Consider the following 22,165-nt stretch of genomic DNA (forward strand, 5'->3'; position numbering starts at 1 on the left):
GAGCAAAGTCAGGTGAGGCTAACTAGTAAGTTACAGTCGTCTGAAAACAAAGTCTGAACTTGGTAAAGTGGCAAAAGGAGTTAATAATAAGTATTCATGACTCATGTACAAAAAGACAAAAAGGAACAGACAAAGAAGTTGCGCAAGGGGACAGAGCAAATGCTATTACCTCAAGGGGAGTAGTGAGTTTAGGCACCAGAGTGAGAAAGACAGCAGGCATGGTTCTTGAACACTTGTCTAAGAAAAAGTTCACTATGTAAACTATCAAATAGAAATACAGTATAGAAAACAGTGTCAGAAAGGTGATGAAAGTATATGTAAGAAAAATAAGATGGGAGATAAAGTAAAAAGACCACCCAGAGGTTACAGCAATTAGCAAAGAGATGTGTCTTGACCAACCAATTGAAACAAACAAAGGGTAAAGCCAAAAGACTAGCAAAAGAATAATAATAATTTTGAGTCAAACTGCTGGTTAGGAAAATTCTCTTTTTATAAGCATTTTTTTGTCTTACTCATTAGTAACTCCACATCTTTCTTAATTTTACACATTTTCTTTTAAGAAAATAATATTTATTTTCAAATTCATAAGCTAAATTAAGCCTATTTGTTGATCATTATGAATGTCTTATACCTTTTTAAAGAAAATTCTAAGTTACTAAATTTTATGAAAGTAACCATGCTCACAAATAATAAGAACTTGGAGAGGATATAACTATAAAACATGCTACAAAAATTAAGGTCAGTAATGAGGTAGTGAGTCTTCTTCCTCATCAGTTCAGTTCAGTTCAGTCACTCAGTCATGTCCAACTCTTTGCGACCCCATAAATAGCAGCACACCAGGCCTCCCTGTCCATCACCAACTCCTGGAGTTCACTCAAACTCCTGTCCATCAAGTCGGTGATGCCATCCAGCCATCTCATCCTCTGTCATCCCCTTCTCCTCCTGCCCCCAATCCCTCCCAGCATCAAAGTCTTTTCCAATGAGTCAACTGTCCACATGAGGTAGCCAAAAGTACTGGAGTTTAAGTGATCAAGTAATCCTACCAGTTCTATACCTAAATGACCCCTCAGACAGTTTCAATTTTTAAGAAGCAAAAATACTTAATCATTGTCTGTTTAAAATTCACTTATCCTAAAAAAGTAATCTTTGTTTAACTGCACAGAAAGATAATTAAACCTTATTTAAAAGAACCTAAACCACTGTCCTTTAAAAAGAACCCAATCCACTCATATTATATATTGTTATATATAAATTAAAAAGAGCACCCAGAGGTTATGGATGAGAGTTGGACTATAAAGAAAGCTGAGCACCAAAGAATTGATGCTTTTGAACTGTGGTGTGGAGAAGACTCTGGAGAGTCCCTTGGACTGCAAGGAGATCCAACTAGTCCATCCTATAGGAGATCAGTCCTGGGTGTTCATTGGAAGGATTGATGTTGAAGCTGAAACTCCAATACTTTGACCACCTGATGCGAAGAGCTGACTCATTTGATGCTGGGAAAGATTGAGGGCGGGAAGAGAAGGGGACGACAGAGGATGAGATGGTTGGATGGCATCACCAACTCAATGAACATGGGTTTAGGTGGACTCCAGGAGTTAGCGATGGACAGGGAGGCCTGGCATGCTGCAGTTCATGGGGTTGCAGAGTCGGACACGACTGAGAGACTGAACTGAATTGAGAGGTTATGGTACGTTACATAACTATATTTAGTATCACAAACTTTTCATTCTTACTATGGCCTTCTCATAGAATCTGAGGCAGAGTCTAGTGAATACAAGGGTTTTGAAGATTGAGTTTTATAAGTATAGCAGAATCCCATTAAAGAAAATATAATTGCACATTCCCTATTAACCTTACAACAAAAGATGAAATAGATATTATCCCTATTCTGTGAATGAAGAAGTTAACATTAAAAGAATCTGATATGACTTGGCCAGGTGGCAGAGTCACATGTTATGATTAAGTCAAATATTTTTCACAACACAATTCAGACACACAGTGAATCAATTCGTGCTCCCCAAAACATACTATTCAAGTTTAAATTATAAAACAAATGTTACGCTTAACTCATAATTATTTGAGTACGCAAAATTCTTTCCATCTGAATGTCCAGTTCTCTTTTCACTTCCTCATCAACTGCTCTTTCAACATGTTTTCTTGCAGGGCAATTTCCCTGTATTAGGCTGTGTTATTCACTTGTTCAGCTTCCCTGGTGGCTCAGCAGTAAGGAATCCACCTGCAATGCAGGCGATGCGGGTTCGATCCCCGGGATGGGAAGATCCTTTGGAGGAGGAAGAACTAGCAACCCATTCCAGCATTCTTGCCTGTAAAATCCCATGGACAGAGGAACCCGGCAGTCTGCATTTTGGGGGCGGTCACAAAAGAGTCAGACATGACTGAGCAACTAAACAATAACAATTCACATGTTTCTAACCCAGGGAACAAGAAGAAATGCAAAAACAATGGCATTTTTAACTGCTTGATACCTTACAAAGTGGTTTCAAGGGCCTCCTCTGTTACTCAAAACAGCTTTGTGAGAAAGAACAAATTGATCCACCTGTAGCTCTCCAACATCTTGTATCTTGTGCTTCTACATGTCCCCATACCTTCAGTATATGTAGCTCTCAAAATGAAATACTATTAACCCTCTGCCATGTGATATATCCTAAGCGTTCTTAAAGACTAAGCTAAAAAGTTATTTCTATCTTCAACAGTCTTTCCTGATTTACTAGGTAATAAGTTAGGAAAACATCCACCTTGGTCTTGACTCAACTCTGCATCACAAAACTTACACAATAAATAAAAACAGTAACAACAAATATTCACTGAGGTGCTTACTGAAAGCCAGGCAGTGATCTAAGCACTTTAACAGAGATTAAGGTTTTTTTTTCAGTGCTCATATCACCCTAAGAGGCAAATAAGTATGACAGTACTTCTTAGCAAAAGAGGAATCGGACATTGGAGGCTGTGTGTCACAGCCAGTCAGCGGCATGCCTTTGACCACTGCATTATACTGTTTGTATCAATATACCACTTAGCAATACAGTGGTAATACAGAGCAATACAACCACTTGCCATAACTGGCTTCTGCTTTGGCCTATGAGCACCTTAAACCTGAGACTATCAGGAAGCGGAGAAGGAGAGAAAGGATGGAAAATGGGTAAGAGGTAAGATCCAAAATACAACTCAGTCTCTGACACTGACCTATATTAATCATATTAGTAGCTTTAAATAAGCTATAATTTTGTTCAGAATTTATCTGGAAACTGTTAAACTGGGCTGCAGAATTTTGTTTAAATGTCAGATTACAATTCTTACTAGAAACCAAAAAGGAAATGTCTTCAAGATTTATGTCTTATTTTTTAAGTTTTCAAAGCCAGTAATTTAAAAACAAAGGTTTAATGCTAAAAATCTTGACATTAACTCAAAAGCAACTATTTTTCAATTTGTTATATTTTATAATGTCATCTATCTACCTTGATGTTGCCTATGACCCACAAAACATATCCAAGGCATTTTATTAATAGCCTTCAAGAGACCAGGCACAAGATTCCAAATTCATAACACTTGGATATTACCCTTGTCAACAATTATGGTTTGCCAAAGACAAGGGTGAGGAGAGGTGGGGGAGACAATTAGCAAGGACAATAGGAAAAAAAAGCAGATGCACCTCTGAACTTGCTGGTGAAAAAATTCTAAACAGGAAAACAACTTTGAAAAGAAAAAAATTGTGAAATCTCACTTATGTAAAGATTAGGAAGAGCAGTAGAAAATTCTTATTCCCTAATCAAAACTATTCCCATTTTATCATAGTAAATCATCTCACTTCCATGTATTATTCATAAGACACAGTACTTCCTTTAATACTGTGTATGTATGTATTTGTGAATATATATATATATATATATACACACACACACACACATACACACAATCTGTGCCTCATTATCCTTTACTAACAGCTTAATGCTTCGGAAATACAAAATAAATTACACTGATCATAGACATCTATTACGTGCACAACTCTGGTCAGTTTCCAAGAGGCAGAAGGTCAACTCTGATCTCAAAGAAATTAAAATCAAACTGAGAGATAAAGATAAAATTAAAGTCTACGTGGATATTTTCTACACTTAGACAGGAGGAAAAAAAGGAAGTAGGGAAGGAGAGGGCAGGATGGATACAGAGAGTAGCATGGAAACACATACATTGCCATATGTAAAATAGACAGTCAATGGGAATTTGCTGTGTGCCACAGGGAGCTCAATCCAGTGCTCTGAGACAACCTAGAGGGGTGGATGGGGAGGGAGATGGGAGGGAGGTTCAAGAGGGAGGGGACATATATATACCTGTGGCTGATTCATGTTGACATATGGCAGAAACCAGCACAAAATTATAAAGCAATTACCCTCCAATAAAAAACATGTTTTTTTAAAAACAGGGAGGCAATGAGGCTTTTATAAGCCATAAAAGAGATTAAATTTTAAAAATCAGTCAGCACCAAGAGGTGATGGAGAAATGGACAATGGCAGACTTGTATAGTTACTTTGGAAAATAGTTTGGGATAGCCTAGTAAATTTGAGCACATATATAGCTCATAGCCCAGCAATTTCACATGAAGGTATAAAACAGAAATTCTTACACAGATGCATGAGATTTTTATGTGAATGTTGAAAACAGCAAGAAAAAAGAAAAAACTGTGTGAATAAATAGCAAGTATAAATGCATCACTTCTGCTGCATACCAAATAATATATCTGTCAACATAGCTAGTTGCTTTCGTCTATGAAACACCATTTTTAATGCAAAGAACGTAACAACAAGAATGACCAACAAACTATGGGAAGGACAGAACTGACAGTATTGGCTGCCAATGATAAAAGTCAAGCTTTCAAAGGAAGTTTAGAATTTTAGAAAACCTGCATCCATCGCCACGAGCCTGACACTTCTTATACTTAGAGCATATTTTGAGATTCATGGTGATACTAACGAATGTGATTTGTTTTATATTATACAATGACATGGGCTTCCCTGGTGGCTCAGCTGGTAAAGAATCTGCCTGCCATGCAAGAGACCACCTGCAATACAAGGAGACATACGTGTGCTTTCTGGACCAGGAAGATCCCCTGGGGAAGGAAACAGCTACCCACTCCAGCATTCCTGCCTGGGAAATCCCACGGCCAGAGCAGTCGGGGGCTGCAATCCATGGGGTTCCTAGAGTTGGACATGACTGAGCAACTACACTACCACGATACAATGAAATGTGTTAGTATTTGGAAAAAATTTGCATTATTCAGTGAACCAATATTTTCCATATGACTAATGCATATTACAAAATCATGCCCAGGAAAGATCCACTCAAAAGTCGAGAGGAAAAAAAAAAAAGTCAAGACAGAACAAAAAATTTTAATGTTACAAAGTACAAAAACTGCACTGATATGGTTTCAGATTCTACACTGAAATTAACTTTTGAGAAACTATACTTTATCTGGTTTCAGTGCATTATCAAACAATTACAGCTACAATTATCTAAAAAGGCTATTAAGATAGGCCTCCCTTTTCCAACTACACTACATATCAGTTAAGACTAAATTTTAACACACTTCAAATATATCACAACAGATTAAATGTAAAAGCAGATATGAGAATCCATCTGTCCTGTCATTTAATTAAGCTGTTAAAGCAAAGCTAACAAATTCACAATACTTAGAATAAAAAGATTTAATAACTCCCCATTCCTCTGCCATCAAAAAGTAGAGACATGGGGGAAATAAATTAATACCAATACTTGCCCTACCTCCAAAACTATTATCTGTTGCTCATCTTTAAAGAAACAAGGTGGAAAATACTAACATTACAGAATACAGACTAAGAACAAAGATGGAGGTCTCAGTTCCTGACTTCAAAACTTACTGAAAAATATAATAGTCAAAACAATGTGGTATTGACATAAAGAAAGATATATAGACCAAAAGAATAAAAACAAAGAGCCCAGAAATAAATATTCACATACATGGTCAAACAATTTTCAACAAGTGTGCCAAGACCATTCAGTGAGAGAAGGATACTTACTCCTTTCAATAAATGGTGCTAGGAAAACTGGATTTTCATATGCAAAAGAATGAAACTGGACCCTTTAAAAAAATAATTCAAAATAGATCAAAGACCTAAACCTAAGTTAAAACTATAAAACTATTAGAAGAAAACAGGTGAAAAGCTTCAAGACACTTGAGTTTAGGAATGACTTCTTGGATATGAAACCAAAAGCTCAGCAATGAAAGTGAAAATAGATAAACTAGATTATATAAAATTTAAAACTTCTGTGTATCAAATTTGTGATATCATAAAACAGTCCTTTGGTCTTGGTCCCCATTTCTGGATCCAGGCTCCTAAACCTCAGGAATTCCCTATGATGTAAGAGCAAGAAAGGTATCCTTTGTTAGTCATAAGAACCCCCTTACAACCACCTCTGAAATTGTATTAATGAGATTTTTTTTAGAAATCCCAAAGGACAGGGATTGGTTGGCAGGGGACCAACCTTCAAGAAAGAGTTGGAAAAAAAAGAAAGAGTTGGAACTTTCAGTTCCACCCTGACCTCCAGGGAAGGAAGAGGGGCAAAAGGCTGAATTAATCACCAGTGGTCAAAGATTCCATCAATCACAGCCGCAAAGGGAAAGAAAGAGTTTTGAGACATTCCAAGTTGGTGGACACATGGAGAGCACCCAAAGAGAGCATGGAAGCTTCAAACACTTTCTCACATATCTTGCCCTACCCATCTCTTCCATCTCACTGTTCTTAAGTTACAGTCATTTATAATAAGCCAGTACTCTAGTAAGTAGCTCAGTAAGTACCATGGTAGCTCAGCTGGTAAAGAATCCACCTGTAATGCAGGAGACCCTGTCTCAATTTCTGGGTTGGGAAGATTCCCTGGAGAAGGGATAGGCTATCCACTCTGGTATTCATGGGCTTCCCTGGTGGCTGATGTTAAAGAATCTACATGCGACGCACGAGACCTGGGTTCACTCCCTGGGTTTGGAAGATCCCCTGGAGAAGGGCATAGCAACCCACTCCAGTCTTCTTGCCTGGAGAATCCCCATGAGCAGAGGAGCCCGGCAGCCTCCAGGCCACGGGATTGCAAAGAGTCAGACATGACTGAGGAACTAAGCACAGCACAGCACTAGTAAGTAAAATGTAAAAACTTTTCCCAAGTTTTGGGAGCTACTCTAGCAAATTAATTGAACAGGAGGCTGAGAATTGGGAACCTCCCATTTATGGCCAGTTGGTTAGAAGTACAAGTAACAAGCTGGACCTCAATTGGTGTCTGAACTGGGATGTGTTGGGGAGGGAGGTTTGGGGTGCTCAGGCACAATTCTGCAGGACTTCTCCCTTACTTTATCCACAGAATGTGATGCTAGCTCCAGGTAAACAGTGTAAGAATTGAGTTAAATGGTAGGACACACAGCTGGTGTTACAGAACTGTTGAAATACGAACATCTAAACATCTGATGTCAGAAGTGAAGCTGTATGTAGTACCGTACTGAGAGTAGAGGAGACGAACAGGAGCGTTTTTTCCTTTGTAAAAAAACACAATCAACAGAGTGAAAAGGCAACCGAAAGAATGAGAAAATATTTGCAAATCATGTATCTGATTAAAGTGAGTGAAGTCGCTCAGTCGTGTCTGACTCTTTGCGACTCCATAGACTGTAGCCTACCAGGCTCCTCTGTCCATGGGATTTTCCAGGCAAGAGTACTGGAGTGGGTTGCCATTTCCTTCTCCAGAATCTGATTAAAAGGTTAATATCAAAAACATTAAAAAAACTCATACAACTCAACATCAAGAACATGAACAACCCAATTAAAATCATATGAAAAGATGCTCAAGCATCCTAATCATTAGGGAAATGCAAATCAATCATGATGAATATCACCTTAACACTCTGTCGATGGCTACTATTTAAAAAAAAAAAGATAATAACAAATGTTGGCAAGGATGTGAAGAAACTGTTTAATTCTTGTGCACTGTTGATGGGAATTTAAAAGGATATAGCCACTATGGCAAACAGTATGATGATTTCTTCAAAAAATTGAAAACACAATTACTAGTATGATCCAGCAATTCCACTTCTGGGTTATCTACCCGAAAGAACTGAAAGCAGGATCTCAAAAAGATATTTGTATACCCATGTTCAAAACAGCACTATCCACAAAAGAAAGAGCACAAAGAAGGAAGCAACAGATGGACAATATGATATATACATACAATGTAAGATAACCTTAAGAAGGTAGGAAATTCTGACACGTTATAACATAAATGAACCTTGAGAACAATATCCTACATGAAACAAGGCAAGCACAAAAAGACAAATACTGTATGATTTCACTCATATGAGTTATTTAGTATAGTAAATTCATAGATATAGAAAGCAGAAGGGGTTTGGGGCAGAAGATTCAGTAAATGGGGAGTTGTTCAATAATAACAGAGTTTAGTTTTAGAAGATGAAAAAAGTTGGTTGCCTAACAATGTGAATGTAAATAATATGAAAAAATAAACAAGACAAAATAAGTCACACTGTACTGTGCCAATATATAAATAACATACACAACATTAGAACTTAAAATTTATAAAGTCAATTTACCATTATGTGTAGTTTTTAAATTCTCACCTGATTTTTTTGTGTTAATTCATTAACTGAACTTTTAAGTTTTTGTAGTTCCTGCACATACACAGCAACTTCCTGGGGGCCTTTGGCAAGTTCACTCCTCAGCTGGCTTATTATGGCCTAGAAAGGAAAAAAAAAAATTGAGAAAACTAAAATAAAAAAGGAAACAGAAGTATTCAAAGGTTTTAAGATTACATAGATTTCTGTCACTGCTGTCATTAAACTTCAATACTTCTTAGAAATTTCAACTTGATTCTTTTTTTATTTTACTACCCCTACTGCTTCCCCACGTCTTTTTTGGGCTGAAAATTAGTTTTCAAAATGTATCCAAAACTTTACAACTTCATTATTTAATAATACATGAAATGAAAAGTTGGCATCCTATTTTATGCATCTGAAACAGCAAACTGCAAACTTGAACTTACTGGCTTTAAATTCTATAATTTAATCCTTCTGAATTTAAAAAGGATATGCAAGTTATACCTACATTTTCTCTCAACTTCTATAGCACATTTCAAAATCATGTTAAATGCAAACAACCAACACAGAATTACCTTTGAAGATGACTAATCATTTTTTTACTTTTACTGTAATAGAAAGTATTTGGCCAAAAGGCTATCAAACAGAAGTTATATATAGTTTCATTAACCTAGACCTCTCTACGATCACAGATAACAGCTGGGCAATTTGCTTTAATGTGTTTAACATTTTTTAAATGAAAATTAATGTCTATTATTAAAACAATGGGTTAATCATCTAATAAGTAAGGTAAGAGAAAGATAACCAAAGAACCTGGAAATACAAACTTATTATATATGAAAGCTTCAACCGCTAGAGAGCAGGCAATTTGGTTTCCTGAAAGAGATGTTAATAAGAGACCTCTGTATTTCTAATATTGCTTATCAGGTTTGCTTTTTACATTCCTAATGTTACAATTATCTTGTCTATATTCTTCATTAGTAAATACATTTTATAATATGAATACAGTATTTTTTTTGTATAAACTTTTTTAATAAACACATCAGCATTACCTATATTGTCTTTTACAAATGAGTATTTCTCAAGGAAAAAAACCTAAGAAAGCCACTAATTAATGTCAGGTGATCTTTTGCTCTAGAATTTGAGGCATATTTTTGTTGTTGTTTCAAGGATTCTCACTGTAATAAGATCAAATCCACTGTAAATGGGTGAAGGTATAAAGTTTTAGAAACAAAATTAGTAAACAAGGTAACCTAACTGAACAATCTAACATTTGGGCTTATTTTAATAACCATAAACAAGTGAAACCAGTGTTTTGAGTACTTTCCAAACTGGTTTGAGGTCAACAAGAAGAGATTTCAAAAATATTTTTGGTAATGGCAACATGTCTGAGATAAGTTCATGGCCTGACCTTTTAAGGAAAACATGTATATAAAACATATTTCAAATAAGGAAATGTTTAAATATTCATGTATTTTCAACTGTGTTCAACTTAAAGTGTATCTTAATGCTCTGTCTTAAACTGGTTGTGTAACCTTGAAATGTATTAGGAGTTTACTTCAAATTGCTATGACTAACAACTTTGAATCTTATTCTCTATTAACTTCTTGGAAGGAAAGTTATGACCAACCTAGACAGAATATTAAAAAGCAGGGACATTACTTTGTCAACAAAGGTCCGTCTAGTCTATAGTTTTTCCAGTGGTTATGTATGGATGTGAGAGTTGGACTGTGAAGAAGGCTGAGCGCTGAAGAACTGATGCTTTTGAACTGTGGTGTTGGAGAAGACTCTTGAGAGTCCCTTGGACTGCAAGGAGATGCAACCAGTCCATCCTAAAGGAGATCAGTCCTGGGTGTTCATTGGAAGGACTGATGCTAAAGCTGAAATGCCAATACTTTGGCCACCTGATGCAAAGAGCTGACTCATTTGAAAAGACCCTGATGCTGGGAAAGATTGAGGGCAGGAGGAGAAAGGGACGACAGAGGATGAGATGGTTGGATGGCATCACCGACTCAACGGACATGGGTTTGGGTGAACCCCAGGAGTTGGTGATGGACAGGGAGGCCTGGCATGCTGTGGTTCATGGGGTCGCAAAGAGTTGGACACGACTGAGCAGCTGAACTGAACATTATGGATGTTAATTAAAATAACATGAACAATCCAGCTACTTTAAATTACTATGCTTTAATCATTTATCACAAGAAAAATTATATTTAAATCTCTCTTATCAAAGGAATTACTAGAGTTTTTTACACATAAGTATGCACTAAAATGCAAATTTTGAGTATATTTCATTAAAATACCATGAATCCACATTAAAGACTATAAGATTAACCATGTATAACATATATCCAGTATCTATTCTGCTGATGAAGTCCAACACGCAAAAGAAACAAAGAAAATGTAAAGCAAATGTATCCACAATTATTTGTTATATCTTATAATGTATCTGTTGTACACTAAATACGTATTTTTTTACTTGAATTTTTAAAAACATAAAAGCAAGCACTTAAAACTTTTTAGTTTACTCAAGGGAAAAAAGATGTAGGAAGAGTATACACCTAAAGATAAATTTTAGTTACGGGGAAGAGGAGAAAGAGGAATGAATTACGGGAAGCTTTCCCTCTCTACTGTACATTGAGTCATTTTAACTTTTTACAATGGTCATGTATTATAGCTCTATTTTTAAAAAATTAAGATTGAAGAAAGACAAAATTTCTAAGGAAATACACTCACTATCGAGATACCACTTTAGGTGAAATTCAAAAGGAAGGTTCTGCAAGCCACAGACAGTCCTCACTAGTGAACAGGACAAGCTCATCTGAGCCCAGAGGACTTCTGCACTTGCCCTCCTTCCTGCTGGGAATGCTGCTCCCAGGTCTTTGCTCTTCTTGCTTACTTCATTCTCCCCTGTGTCCTCTTTGAGGATACCCTTCCATGATCATCCTATCTAAAATTGATCCACATTATTGCCAGCCCCACTACTGTCCACATCCTGCTTTGTTTCTCCTCACAGCACTTAGGATTAGCTGACGTCCTATTGTGAGTTGGTTTATTTCACACTGTTTGGCTTCCAAAATGAATATAAGCTTTATGACAGCAGGCACTGTATCTTATTCACTGTTCTACTCCCCACATATATACTAGGTGCTTTCACTCAGGCATTCGAAAAATACTCACTTTAGAGAGGAATGATTCTCCTATTCTGCACATGGAAACAGATATATAAGGCCCTATAAAATAATGTGCATTTCAGAATTTCAAATTATAAAATAATTAAGGAAAGATATTGCATACTTCCTGCTAGTGCTTTAGGATTGTAATTATTGTCCTAATGGCCAAATACTTTTAGTAAATAATCATGTTAAAGATGGTTAAAATTTGACTTGATTAATAAAACAAAAAAGGAGCACATATTTGAAGTTTGAGATTGTCTTAAAACACAAAATTGCCATATGTTGCTAGAAGGTACTATATTAAAAACAGTACTAATATTAAAAGCCTTCCAAAAAGACATTACCTCAAATTTAAGCATCTCCATTAGAAAGCAGAAAAAATAAAATAAAATGATGGATGAAACATGGAAAACAAAACTGACAAAAGTACACACTGAACATATAATAAAAAGTACAGACACACCTCTGAATCTAACCTCTTACACTAGCAAATCTTTAAAAGATATGTAAATGCTCTCCTTAAAAATTAGGATTCAAATGAAGATATTTGGAATATATATAAAATTCGTCAAAAATCATTTGCATTAAAGACAACACCAAATATAAGTTAGTTACAGCTCTGACATTTCTTAATAATGCAGATTTATAGGAATAATACTTTTATTAACCTTAATTTCTGATCTAAAGAAAATTATTTAAAAATACTTTTAAATGCTTTAGAATGAGTTATTTTTCCATATGCTTTTAAAAACAGATTTTTAAAATGACAACGAGTTCATAGGTTATATTTTTAATGAAAGGAATGGAACATACTTAACAATGTATATCAGATTATGTATCTTGAACCTTGACTAGAAATACAAAACAAATCATTGCATTTTTAGCTTAATTCCTTTTACTGTCTTATTTCTGATGTCAATGTTTAGGTTCAGAAAAGCAGTAATACATAAAATATTTTTTTATTTTAGTTCTTAAGGTTATATAATTCACTAACACACATAACTGAGAATAAATAAAACTGAATTTCAATAAAATACACACCATATACTAAGGAGTATAAGTAGAAGCTAAAAATACAGTAAGAAACAAATGAGATGGAATATTTGACAGTCATTTTTTCATATGGAAATGGTATGGGACACCACTCAAAAGTATTTTAAGTTATACTCAATACAAATATACAATATGTCAAAATGCAAAAAGTAATAACAGTATTAGGTTATGATTAATAACACAAATTTACTTCTAACACAATCATCAGACCACCAAAAATGGGAAATGACATGATACAGAAAGACCTGAGCTTCAAGACATATTTGAGTTCTAATCCTAACTTCTTTACATTAGGTGCATGAACTTGAACAAGTTATTTAATCTCACTGAAGCCCAGATTCCTTAAATATAAAACCACCTTAATGCTTAACTTACAGGGTTAAAAGAAATTTCTAACCTAGCCTTTGAATGGGATTTTTTCCCACGAAACTTCTTTGATTCAGCCTCTCCTAGATTACACATTAGCAGATTTTCATTGGCTTTGATAATTTCATGAACTCCCTAAAATTACTTGAAAATCTATGGGACTTTTATTACTGGGCTACAAAGATCATGTCTGGGAAATCTGCACCTGAAGTTCATCAACTTAAAAGTCTGAAATATTAACCATTACAAAGACTCACATGCCTATGTGTGTTGTAACAAACTTTCACCAATCCTCCACTGATAAGACACAGGAGAAAGTAATAAAAGAAAGATATGGGTTATCTGTAATATTTGTACTCCATAGTTCATTAATAATTATGAATAGTGGCTTTTAGATAATCAGCTGAAAAAATCTGAGATGCAAGTTGAGATGTCACTATAACTTAGCTTTTTAAACCGGTAACATGAAAAACTCAGGTCTATATCATATAAGGGAGCTTAAGAACTATACACAGTAGTAGTTATAATAAAAATACCTATGATACAGTAAGAAAGACAAATGCTAGCATTTTTAAGCAAATAGATTTACTACATATCCTAGAACTTGTCATATGCTGACAATTATATAAGGGATTGACAGACAAAAGTCCTGTAATAAATAGAAGAACTGAGAATGTTTATCCTAGAAGAAAATTCAGAGTAAATATGAATAGTCAAATATTTCATGTGGAAAAGAACAATTTATTCTGTGTCTGGAACCAGTACATGTAAATTATAGGGAAACAAATGCCAACTCAATGGAATGGCTGACAGGAAGAAATATACAACCCCTGCAGCACATAGCAAGAGTTACAGATCACTTATAAAGGGATTCCTGGATGGAGGGTTAGACTAGAAGATTTTTAAGACTTCCTTCAACTACATAACTTAATAATTGATAAGTGAAAACCAAGTCTAATAGATAATAAGTCTTAAATATTTTTTCTAAGCAACATAAGTAATCCAAATGAAGAAAACAAAATCATACTTCCTTTACCTGTACCAAATTGAAATAAATTACTACTTATTAATCTGGAGCAAATTTAAATATAATTTTTCTACAGTATACATTATTTATTAACAGAGTAATACTCCTCTATGCAAACATTCTTCTCTAAGTGTCCAACTTCATAAAGCAAAGATAAAATACTATCAGCCCATATTGACAATATATAGATATTATTGAGACCAGATGAAAGAAAGGCAAGTAGTGTTTGAGTCACTCAGAAAAATGCTGGCTTCACTCAACAATGCACATTAAACAAGTTAACATCAGTCTTATTTAAGTACACTAAACTTCATTACCTCTGAGTTAGTATATTCTGTTTGTAACTTTTTGCACTCATCTTTGAGTTTTTCAGATTCTCTCTCACGTTCCAAGGTCATGTTATCCATTAGTGTTTGAACTTGGACCAGTTCTTTCTTTAACACAGCAACATCTTCTATTCCAGGTCTCTGAAGCTGTGAAGCAACATATTTTAATTAAAAAAAAAAAAACAGTGAAACTATTTAGTGAACACACATTTTAAAATAACACATATTTTTAAAATAGTTTAACTACTAAGAAATAAAAACAATCTTTTAATATCAAATTACTAGATTCCAAACATTGAACACAGAAGTTTTCCCCCAACAATCTTTATCCTTATTTCATAGAGCTAAATGAGAGCTTTCTCTCATATTTAAGTGTTACCACTCAAGGTACAAAATAGCAAATACACAATTATCCTTAGTGCTTTAATTGCTTTCCTTTCCTTCACAAACTACACCCACTTATAATAACAATCTCTTGTTAATGCTAAATCCCTTCATTTTTTTATCCTATGAAACTGGTAATAAAATGAAGGAGCAGATATAAGCATAATTAGGGTTTGTTGCAGATTGAATCTAATTGATTCACATATTCATATGTTTACTGAGTGGTAAATAAAGAACAGAAAGGAAGCAAGGACAGATCCAAGATTGTTAAGCCTGGGGAGAGGGTTAAAAACATATGGTATCAATGACAGAAATATGACGACTTGATGCTATACTTGCTGAATTTGAAATGAAAGCTGGAAATGCAATTAGGAGTGTCCTTCTTGCTGTTGTTCAGTAAGTTGTGTTCAATTCTTTATGACCCCATGGGCAGCAGCCCGCCAGGTTTCCCTGTCCTTCACTATTTCCCAGAGTTTGCTCAGATTCATATCCAGTGAGTCGGTAATGCTACCTAACCATCTCACCCTCTGCTGCCCTCTTCTCCTTTTAGAAGTGTCCTAGATAGATTTACTGCAGAAGGCAATGGCACCCCACTCCAGTACTCTTGCCTAGAAAATCCCATGGATGGAGGAGCCTGGTGGGCTGCAGTCCATGGGGTCACGACTGAGCGACTTTACTTTCACTTTTCATTTTCATGCATTGGAGAAGGAAATGGCAACCCACTCCAGTGTTCTTGCCTGGAGAATCCCAGGGACAGGGGAGCCTGTTGGGCTGCCGTCTGTGGGGTCGCACAGAGTCGGACACAACTGAAGCGACTTAGCAGCAGCTGGATTTACAAAACTAAAGTTCAAGGAATGGTAAGATCAGAGATGCAGATATGGAAACTACCCAAAATGACAGGTGATACTAAAATAAAAACAATAAAAATGTTCATGCCATAAATAATGTATCACAAAATTCCATTCTTATTTTAAAAATCATAGTGTACACACACACACACACATATATATATGTAGGTGGTAAAACTACAGGGAATTTTTATTTCCTCCATTGTATTCAAACTCTACTTTTAAAAATTTCATCAGCATATGTATTTCATTTATCAATTTCAAGTAAGGTACACTCTAATAAATGGCTTCTAACGTACCAGTTCAGTCTTTAGATCTTGAATCACACCTGCTTCTTTGTTTAACTCTTCTGTTAGATGTGTCACTTGCTGTTCAGCAGCTGCTCTAAGACTCCTTTCTTCATCATATTTTGACTTTATATCTAATTAAGAACAGTTACATAGATGACATGACATTAACTCAAGAGAAGATAAGTTATACATTCTTGTCTATCCAGTGCCTAATTAAATACCACTCTAATTCAAATTCACATTCCTTTGATAAGCATAAATGTACACAATAAAATTATACTTCTGATGATATTCAATGATAAACTTAAATGATCAAATGTCTACATAAAATCCACTTGATTACTAAATTAGCATTTTAATGTATACTCAATCACATATGTTTACCTAAATTTTACCTAAAAGCATGTATGTAGTTGAAAAAAATTACATGCAATTGCTAGCATAACCAAATGTTACATCTATACCACATTATTTAACTTCTTCAAAATGTTACTTGTCAATCTTTAACCACACCTCAAAAGACAATTCAACTTCTCTAAAATTCAAGAAGAATTTTACAGTGAAAATCAGTTCTTCAAAGGGAGGAGGTGGGAGAACAAATACAATAACTTACACAGCAACTCTGTTATCATTAAATGCCAGCAATCACCACGACAGTCTGTAACAAATGCCTTATCACACTAAAATACACTGTTTCTCTATAGAATATACAATGGCAAAAAGGTAAAGAGACTGACTTATTGGATAAGAATAATCCTGATTTAATTTACCTGCAATTTCAGTGGCAAGTTGGGCTGCTTTCTGTTCAAACAAATCTTTCATTTGCTTAATATTAAAATTTTCTGTATGGGCTTCTTCTAATTGTTGTTCCAAAGACTGTAGTTCTACAGAAAAGTAGTTATTCAAATACAATGTGAATTACATTTCCTAAACTGTTATTACTTATAATCACTGTAGTAGTTAAAGACAATCAACATGATCTACTAGCCAATTACAAGCAGAGTATCTTCACATTTTAAGAATTAATCATATCTCAAAAAAGAAAAAATTAATCACAGCCAACACATTTAAGGCCCAAATCAAAGTTAACGTACATGTAAAACAAATGAATATTTTGCAGTCATAGCTAAAATATTTATAAATATTTGTTTAAAGATTATTCTAATTTCACATTTCACAGTTATTTTTCTGTATCTGTCAACTGACCAAAAAAACAATGTATTTTGTGCCTCTGATGAAATGTTTTGAAATTAGAAATGTTTTAAGAATAATCAAGGTCTTAAATAAAATAATCAATTAAAATATGCAGTCAATTCTTACTACTTCATTCTCATAAAGAAACTTCAAAGAGACATTAAATATAACAGCTAATCTCAAAATATAATTTTTATTACTCATTGAGCATTCCGCCAGTTAAAGTCCATTCAGTTCAGTTCACTTCAGTCACTCAGTCGTGTCTGACTCTTTGCGACCCCATGAATTGCAGCACTCCAGGCCTCCCTGTCCATCACCAACTCCCGGAGTTCACTCAAACTCACGTCCATCGAGTCGGTGATGCCATCCAGCCATCTCATTCTCTGTCGCCCCCTTTTCCTCCTGCCTCCAGTTCCTCCCAGCATCAGAGTCTTTTCCAATGAGTCAACTCTTTGCATGAGGTGGCCAAAGTACTGGAGTTTCAGCTTTAGCATCATTCCTTCCAAAGAAATCCCACGGCTGATCTCCTTCAGAATGGACTGGTTGGATCTCCTTGCAGTCCAAGGGACTCTCAAGAGTCTTCTCCAACTCCACAGTTCAAAAGCATCAATTCTTCAGCTCTCAGCTTTCTTCACAGTCCAATTCTCACATCCATACATGACCACTGGAAAAACCATAGCCTTGACTAGATGGACCTTTGTTGGCAAAGGAATGTCTCTGCTTTTGAATATGCTATCTAGGTTGGTCATAACTTTCCTTCCAAGGAGTAAGCGTCTTTTAATTTCATGGCTGCAGTCACCATCTGCAGTGATTTTGGAGCCCCCCAAAATAAAGTCTGACACTGTTTCCACTGTTTCCCCATGTATTTCCCACGAAGTGATGGGACCAGATTACAAAGATGCTAATCTCATTTTTTAATTTCAAGAGGAAACAAAGTACATCACTATTTAATATAGATCTAAACTTTCATTAACCACCATATTAATGTATTATTTCAAAAGTGTGTAACTTCAGAATATAATGAACTATAATAAGATTAAGATTTCAATAACTGATTAAATTATAAAGTTCACAGGTAATAAACACTCTCAACCTAGACTATGACTGTTAACTTCACTGTTTCAGTGCCATGAAGTAAAACCATAAAACAAAATCCATGTAGCAGGCATCAGAGGAAAAGAAAAAAGAAAAAAAAAGGGATAAGAAAGAAGGAAAATGAAAAAATAAAAGCTTTAAGTTACCTGCTGATGAATCAGCCACTAATCCATCAGGTTTGGACTCCTCAATGAAAACAAAAAACATAAACAAATGTATTAAAAGGAAAAGACTATATTATTACAATTGTCAACATGAAAAACAATCTCTGAAATAGATTCTGTCAGGTAAGTGGCAAGATTTCTATGAAAATCAAATCTTGGCCTGCTCACATCCTTCTAGATCTCTAAGATACCACTAGGCTGTCTAGCATAATGATTTAACTGTAGCTCACTGCCTCTAAGAATTTGTTCACGTATTAAATTTTCAGGAACTCTGCCAAGATGGCATCTTAAATTCCATAAATTCAGTAAGAACATAAGTTAATATAATGGAATGGGTTGCCATGCCCTCTTACTGGGACCTTACCAACCCACATCTCTTATGTATCCTGCATATCCTCTACCACTGGTGCCATCTGGGAAGTCCCTATTATAAAGTTAAAATAGTCATCTCAAATGTAGTAAACAACTTCCTGTGTTTTCAAGTACAGAAAATAATATTAATAGAGCACATGTTTGACTGTTAATGGCATCTACCTAAAACATGAGTAAGTGAACTCTAAGTATTTTAGATTACTAAAACCCTCTTTAATGCATCCTCAATTATAGAAGCTGAGTAGTAATAAGACTGATATCTTGTTATCCATTTATTTTTCTTTTCTAGTCCAAGTGACAACTTTTGGGAAAAAGACAAAAAGGCGAAAACAACTGGGAGTCATGTGCTAAGATGTCACGTGCTATCTTAATGTGCTGAGATAATGTGCAGAGGGATCACTAATTATTTTATACAAGTATTAAAGCTATTGCTAAAGGATGTCATTTTTATTCACAGAAATGAAAACCATATATATTTTTGGTAAAATCATCATTCTATGATTTTTTATGTATATTCATATAAAAGTCAAAATAACTTTAGTATAAAAATCATAATTTGTTAAAATTTTTTTTAGAAAATACATTAAAGAACATTATATATAATGAATCTGAGATATCAACTGAAATCACTCAAAATAACCACTTTGGATACTACAGTGATTTTCTTGTTCTTTTCTGCATAATTTTTATGAAGTTAAAGTTGTATGGTAGGTATGCATCTGTGTACAAAGACACACTATTTGTTTTTTAAAATCTAACATGAATACAACAGTTTTTCCATGCTTTCAATCACCACTAATATAAACTATAAGCAGTTAATAATAGTTCTTTCCCTACTAATAGACATTTTAGTGATTTCCAATTTGTCATAAACACAAGTGCTTTGAAGTGCTTCACGACTGTTTGAACCTATATTTTTTAACCACTTACATATATTGTCAGAAAATAAGAATAATGTGGCCTGGTGTTGAAAAAAAAAAAAAATCCATAGGTAAATGACCCTTTTGGCCACACTGGAGCATGTGGGATCTTAGTTCCCTGACCACAAATCTAACCTGCGCCCTCTGCAGCGGAACCACAGAGTTTTTAATCACTTCGGGGAAGTCCCATAGGTAAATGATTCTTAATGGAGCACTTTTAAGGAGTTATATCTGAGCTTTCCATATACTGGTTATATTGGTTTGTATTCATTAGAATTTCAAAGGACACATATGTAGGCTAACAAGCACAGAGAAACAATTAGGAAGCTATTCATATCATGCCACTTGTTTACAATGAAAATGAATGTCTATTAACACATTTTAAGTATTTAAAAGCAATTACTTGTTGCTGCAGCCCTTGAAATTTTTCTAATTCTTTCTTTAATTCTTCTGAGTACCATTTTTCTTCCTAAGGAAAGAAAAGGTTTTAATCAGAAAATTTTAAAAGGTTTTATTTATCGGATACACTGAAAATAAACAAGTATAATCATTTTTATTTTACCTTAAGTGAAGCCTGTAGGTCTTGGACCTCTTGTCTGAGTAGTGTTATATCATCTCTAAACATAAATTGGAAAAAAGGAATTAATGGTTAATTGCTTTAACAAATCATGGCTAGTGAATATATATTAATATTCTAGTTTTCCCAATTCTTAAAAAAATTCCATAGATTTTATATATAGTGGCATATATACAGTCCTCGGGGAAATAATTTTATCCCTAAGCATACTGTCTGTCAATGGAAGAACACTTTTATCATGGAAAGAGTAAAACTGACTGTCAAGTACTGAGACAAAAGCAAAAGGTCTCTCATTAAGTTACCAGCAATAAGCATCAACAGCTTCCTACTGCAGTTAGCATAAAATCTAAACTCATTAACAAGGACTACAAAAATCTGCACAATCTAGTCCCTACCTTACCACTCTCACCCTCATTCACCTGGCTGTAGCAGTGCTGGCTCCTTGCTGTTTCCTGAGTCTGAAATGCTCTTTCCTGTCAAAACCTCACCTCTGTTCCCCTCATCTAATAGTCTGACAAACAATGGTTGAGCAGACAACTCGAAGCCCTTATGCAGAAGACATGCCATGAGAAAACACATTTGCAATTATTCTTCTAGATAGGAAGAACATATCTTATCCTCTTGGATTATAAACAGCAGGAAAAAGGACTCCCCTTGCTCCATGCCACTCCAATGACTGCCACGGTAGAAGACTGAAACGAGCTGACTGGGAATACTCATGTGCACTGATTCCAGTACAGAAGGAAAAGAACAGGATCAGCTCTACTGAAGCAGAAAACCAAGTCCACACCAGCACAAGCACATCAGAAAGTAAAACATAATGGGACATACTGGTAGGAAAATTATTCTCTAGGATGGGAGTGAAGATAGAGTCAAGAAACAAAGTCAGCTTCATCTGTGAAACATGGTTAACAGTAGAAAAGCCATTCATACATAAAGAATTCATTATTCAACAGAACTTGTCTATGCCAGACTCTCAAGTCATTCAGTTTAATGGGGGAAGAAAACACATAGAGTAACAGGCCATTGGTTCTATAGTAGAAACAAAAACAGAAGCATAAAGATAGTGATCACTTCTACCTAGAAGAAGCACTTCATGATGGAGATAAGCTTTAAGGTGTCATCTTTAATCTCTGAATACAAAAGTAAAACTAGATAATATATTCCTGCTTATTTTTAGCTCTTAAAATTTGCCTTTTTATGACACTTTCATTAGTTTTCATTTCTCTATTTTGTGTGTGTGTTCCCACCCTTCCCTCTCTCCCCCCCTCCCTCCTCTCCCCCCCCTCCCTCCTCTCCCCCCCTCCCTCCTCTCCCCCCCTCCCCCCCCCTCCTCTCCCCCCCCCTCCCCCCCCCATGTGGTCCTATGAACTTATCTGATTCGGAGAAACCACAGGCTAACTGGAGAAACCTTGGTCTTAATATGTGTATAAAAATGTGTGTATAGGTTTTAAGTTTTCCCTACTCTTTATTAATATTCCAACTCCATGCACAAAACAAAACAATGAAGAGACGAATGAATAACAATATATAGGAATGGCTCATATTAAATTGAATGAAATTGCAAGGAAGATAATTTTAATTCAACTTCTAATTGGGTGCACTCAGTTAGTCCAATTAATCTTTCAAAAAGTGCCACTTAATAAATTTTTGAAAGTAACCTGTCTAGCAAAGAAAATCTTCTGAAACATTTAACAGATTGAACAGTTTAGGATATTGACAAAAGAAAATTAGGAAG

At 35.1% G+C, this 22,165-nt stretch overlaps 1 protein-coding gene across 1 annotated transcript in view; it reads right to left on the minus strand.

Moving 5' to 3' along the window:
* Positions 1 to 22,165, minus strand: part of EEA1 (early endosome antigen 1) — a 129,878-nt gene that overhangs the window by 53,213 nt on the left and 54,500 nt on the right. The window contains exons 4-10 of the mRNA XM_069584181.1: positions 20,413 to 20,467; positions 20,254 to 20,319; positions 18,541 to 18,580; positions 16,876 to 16,989; positions 16,115 to 16,236; positions 14,575 to 14,730; positions 8,660 to 8,776 (exon numbers count right to left, since the gene is read on the minus strand). Of these exons, the coding sequence (XP_069440282.1) occupies positions 8,660 to 8,776; positions 14,575 to 14,730; positions 16,115 to 16,236; positions 16,876 to 16,989; positions 18,541 to 18,580; positions 20,254 to 20,319; positions 20,413 to 20,467 (670 nt within the window). The remainder of the gene's footprint in view (positions 1 to 8,659; positions 8,777 to 14,574; positions 14,731 to 16,114; positions 16,237 to 16,875; positions 16,990 to 18,540; positions 18,581 to 20,253; positions 20,320 to 20,412; positions 20,468 to 22,165) is intronic.

Source organism: Ovis canadensis, chromosome 3, assembly GCF_042477335.2.
Source record: "Ovis canadensis isolate MfBH-ARS-UI-01 breed Bighorn chromosome 3, ARS-UI_OviCan_v2, whole genome shotgun sequence".
Classification (NCBI taxonomy): Eukaryota; Metazoa; Chordata; class Mammalia; order Artiodactyla; family Bovidae; genus Ovis; species Ovis canadensis.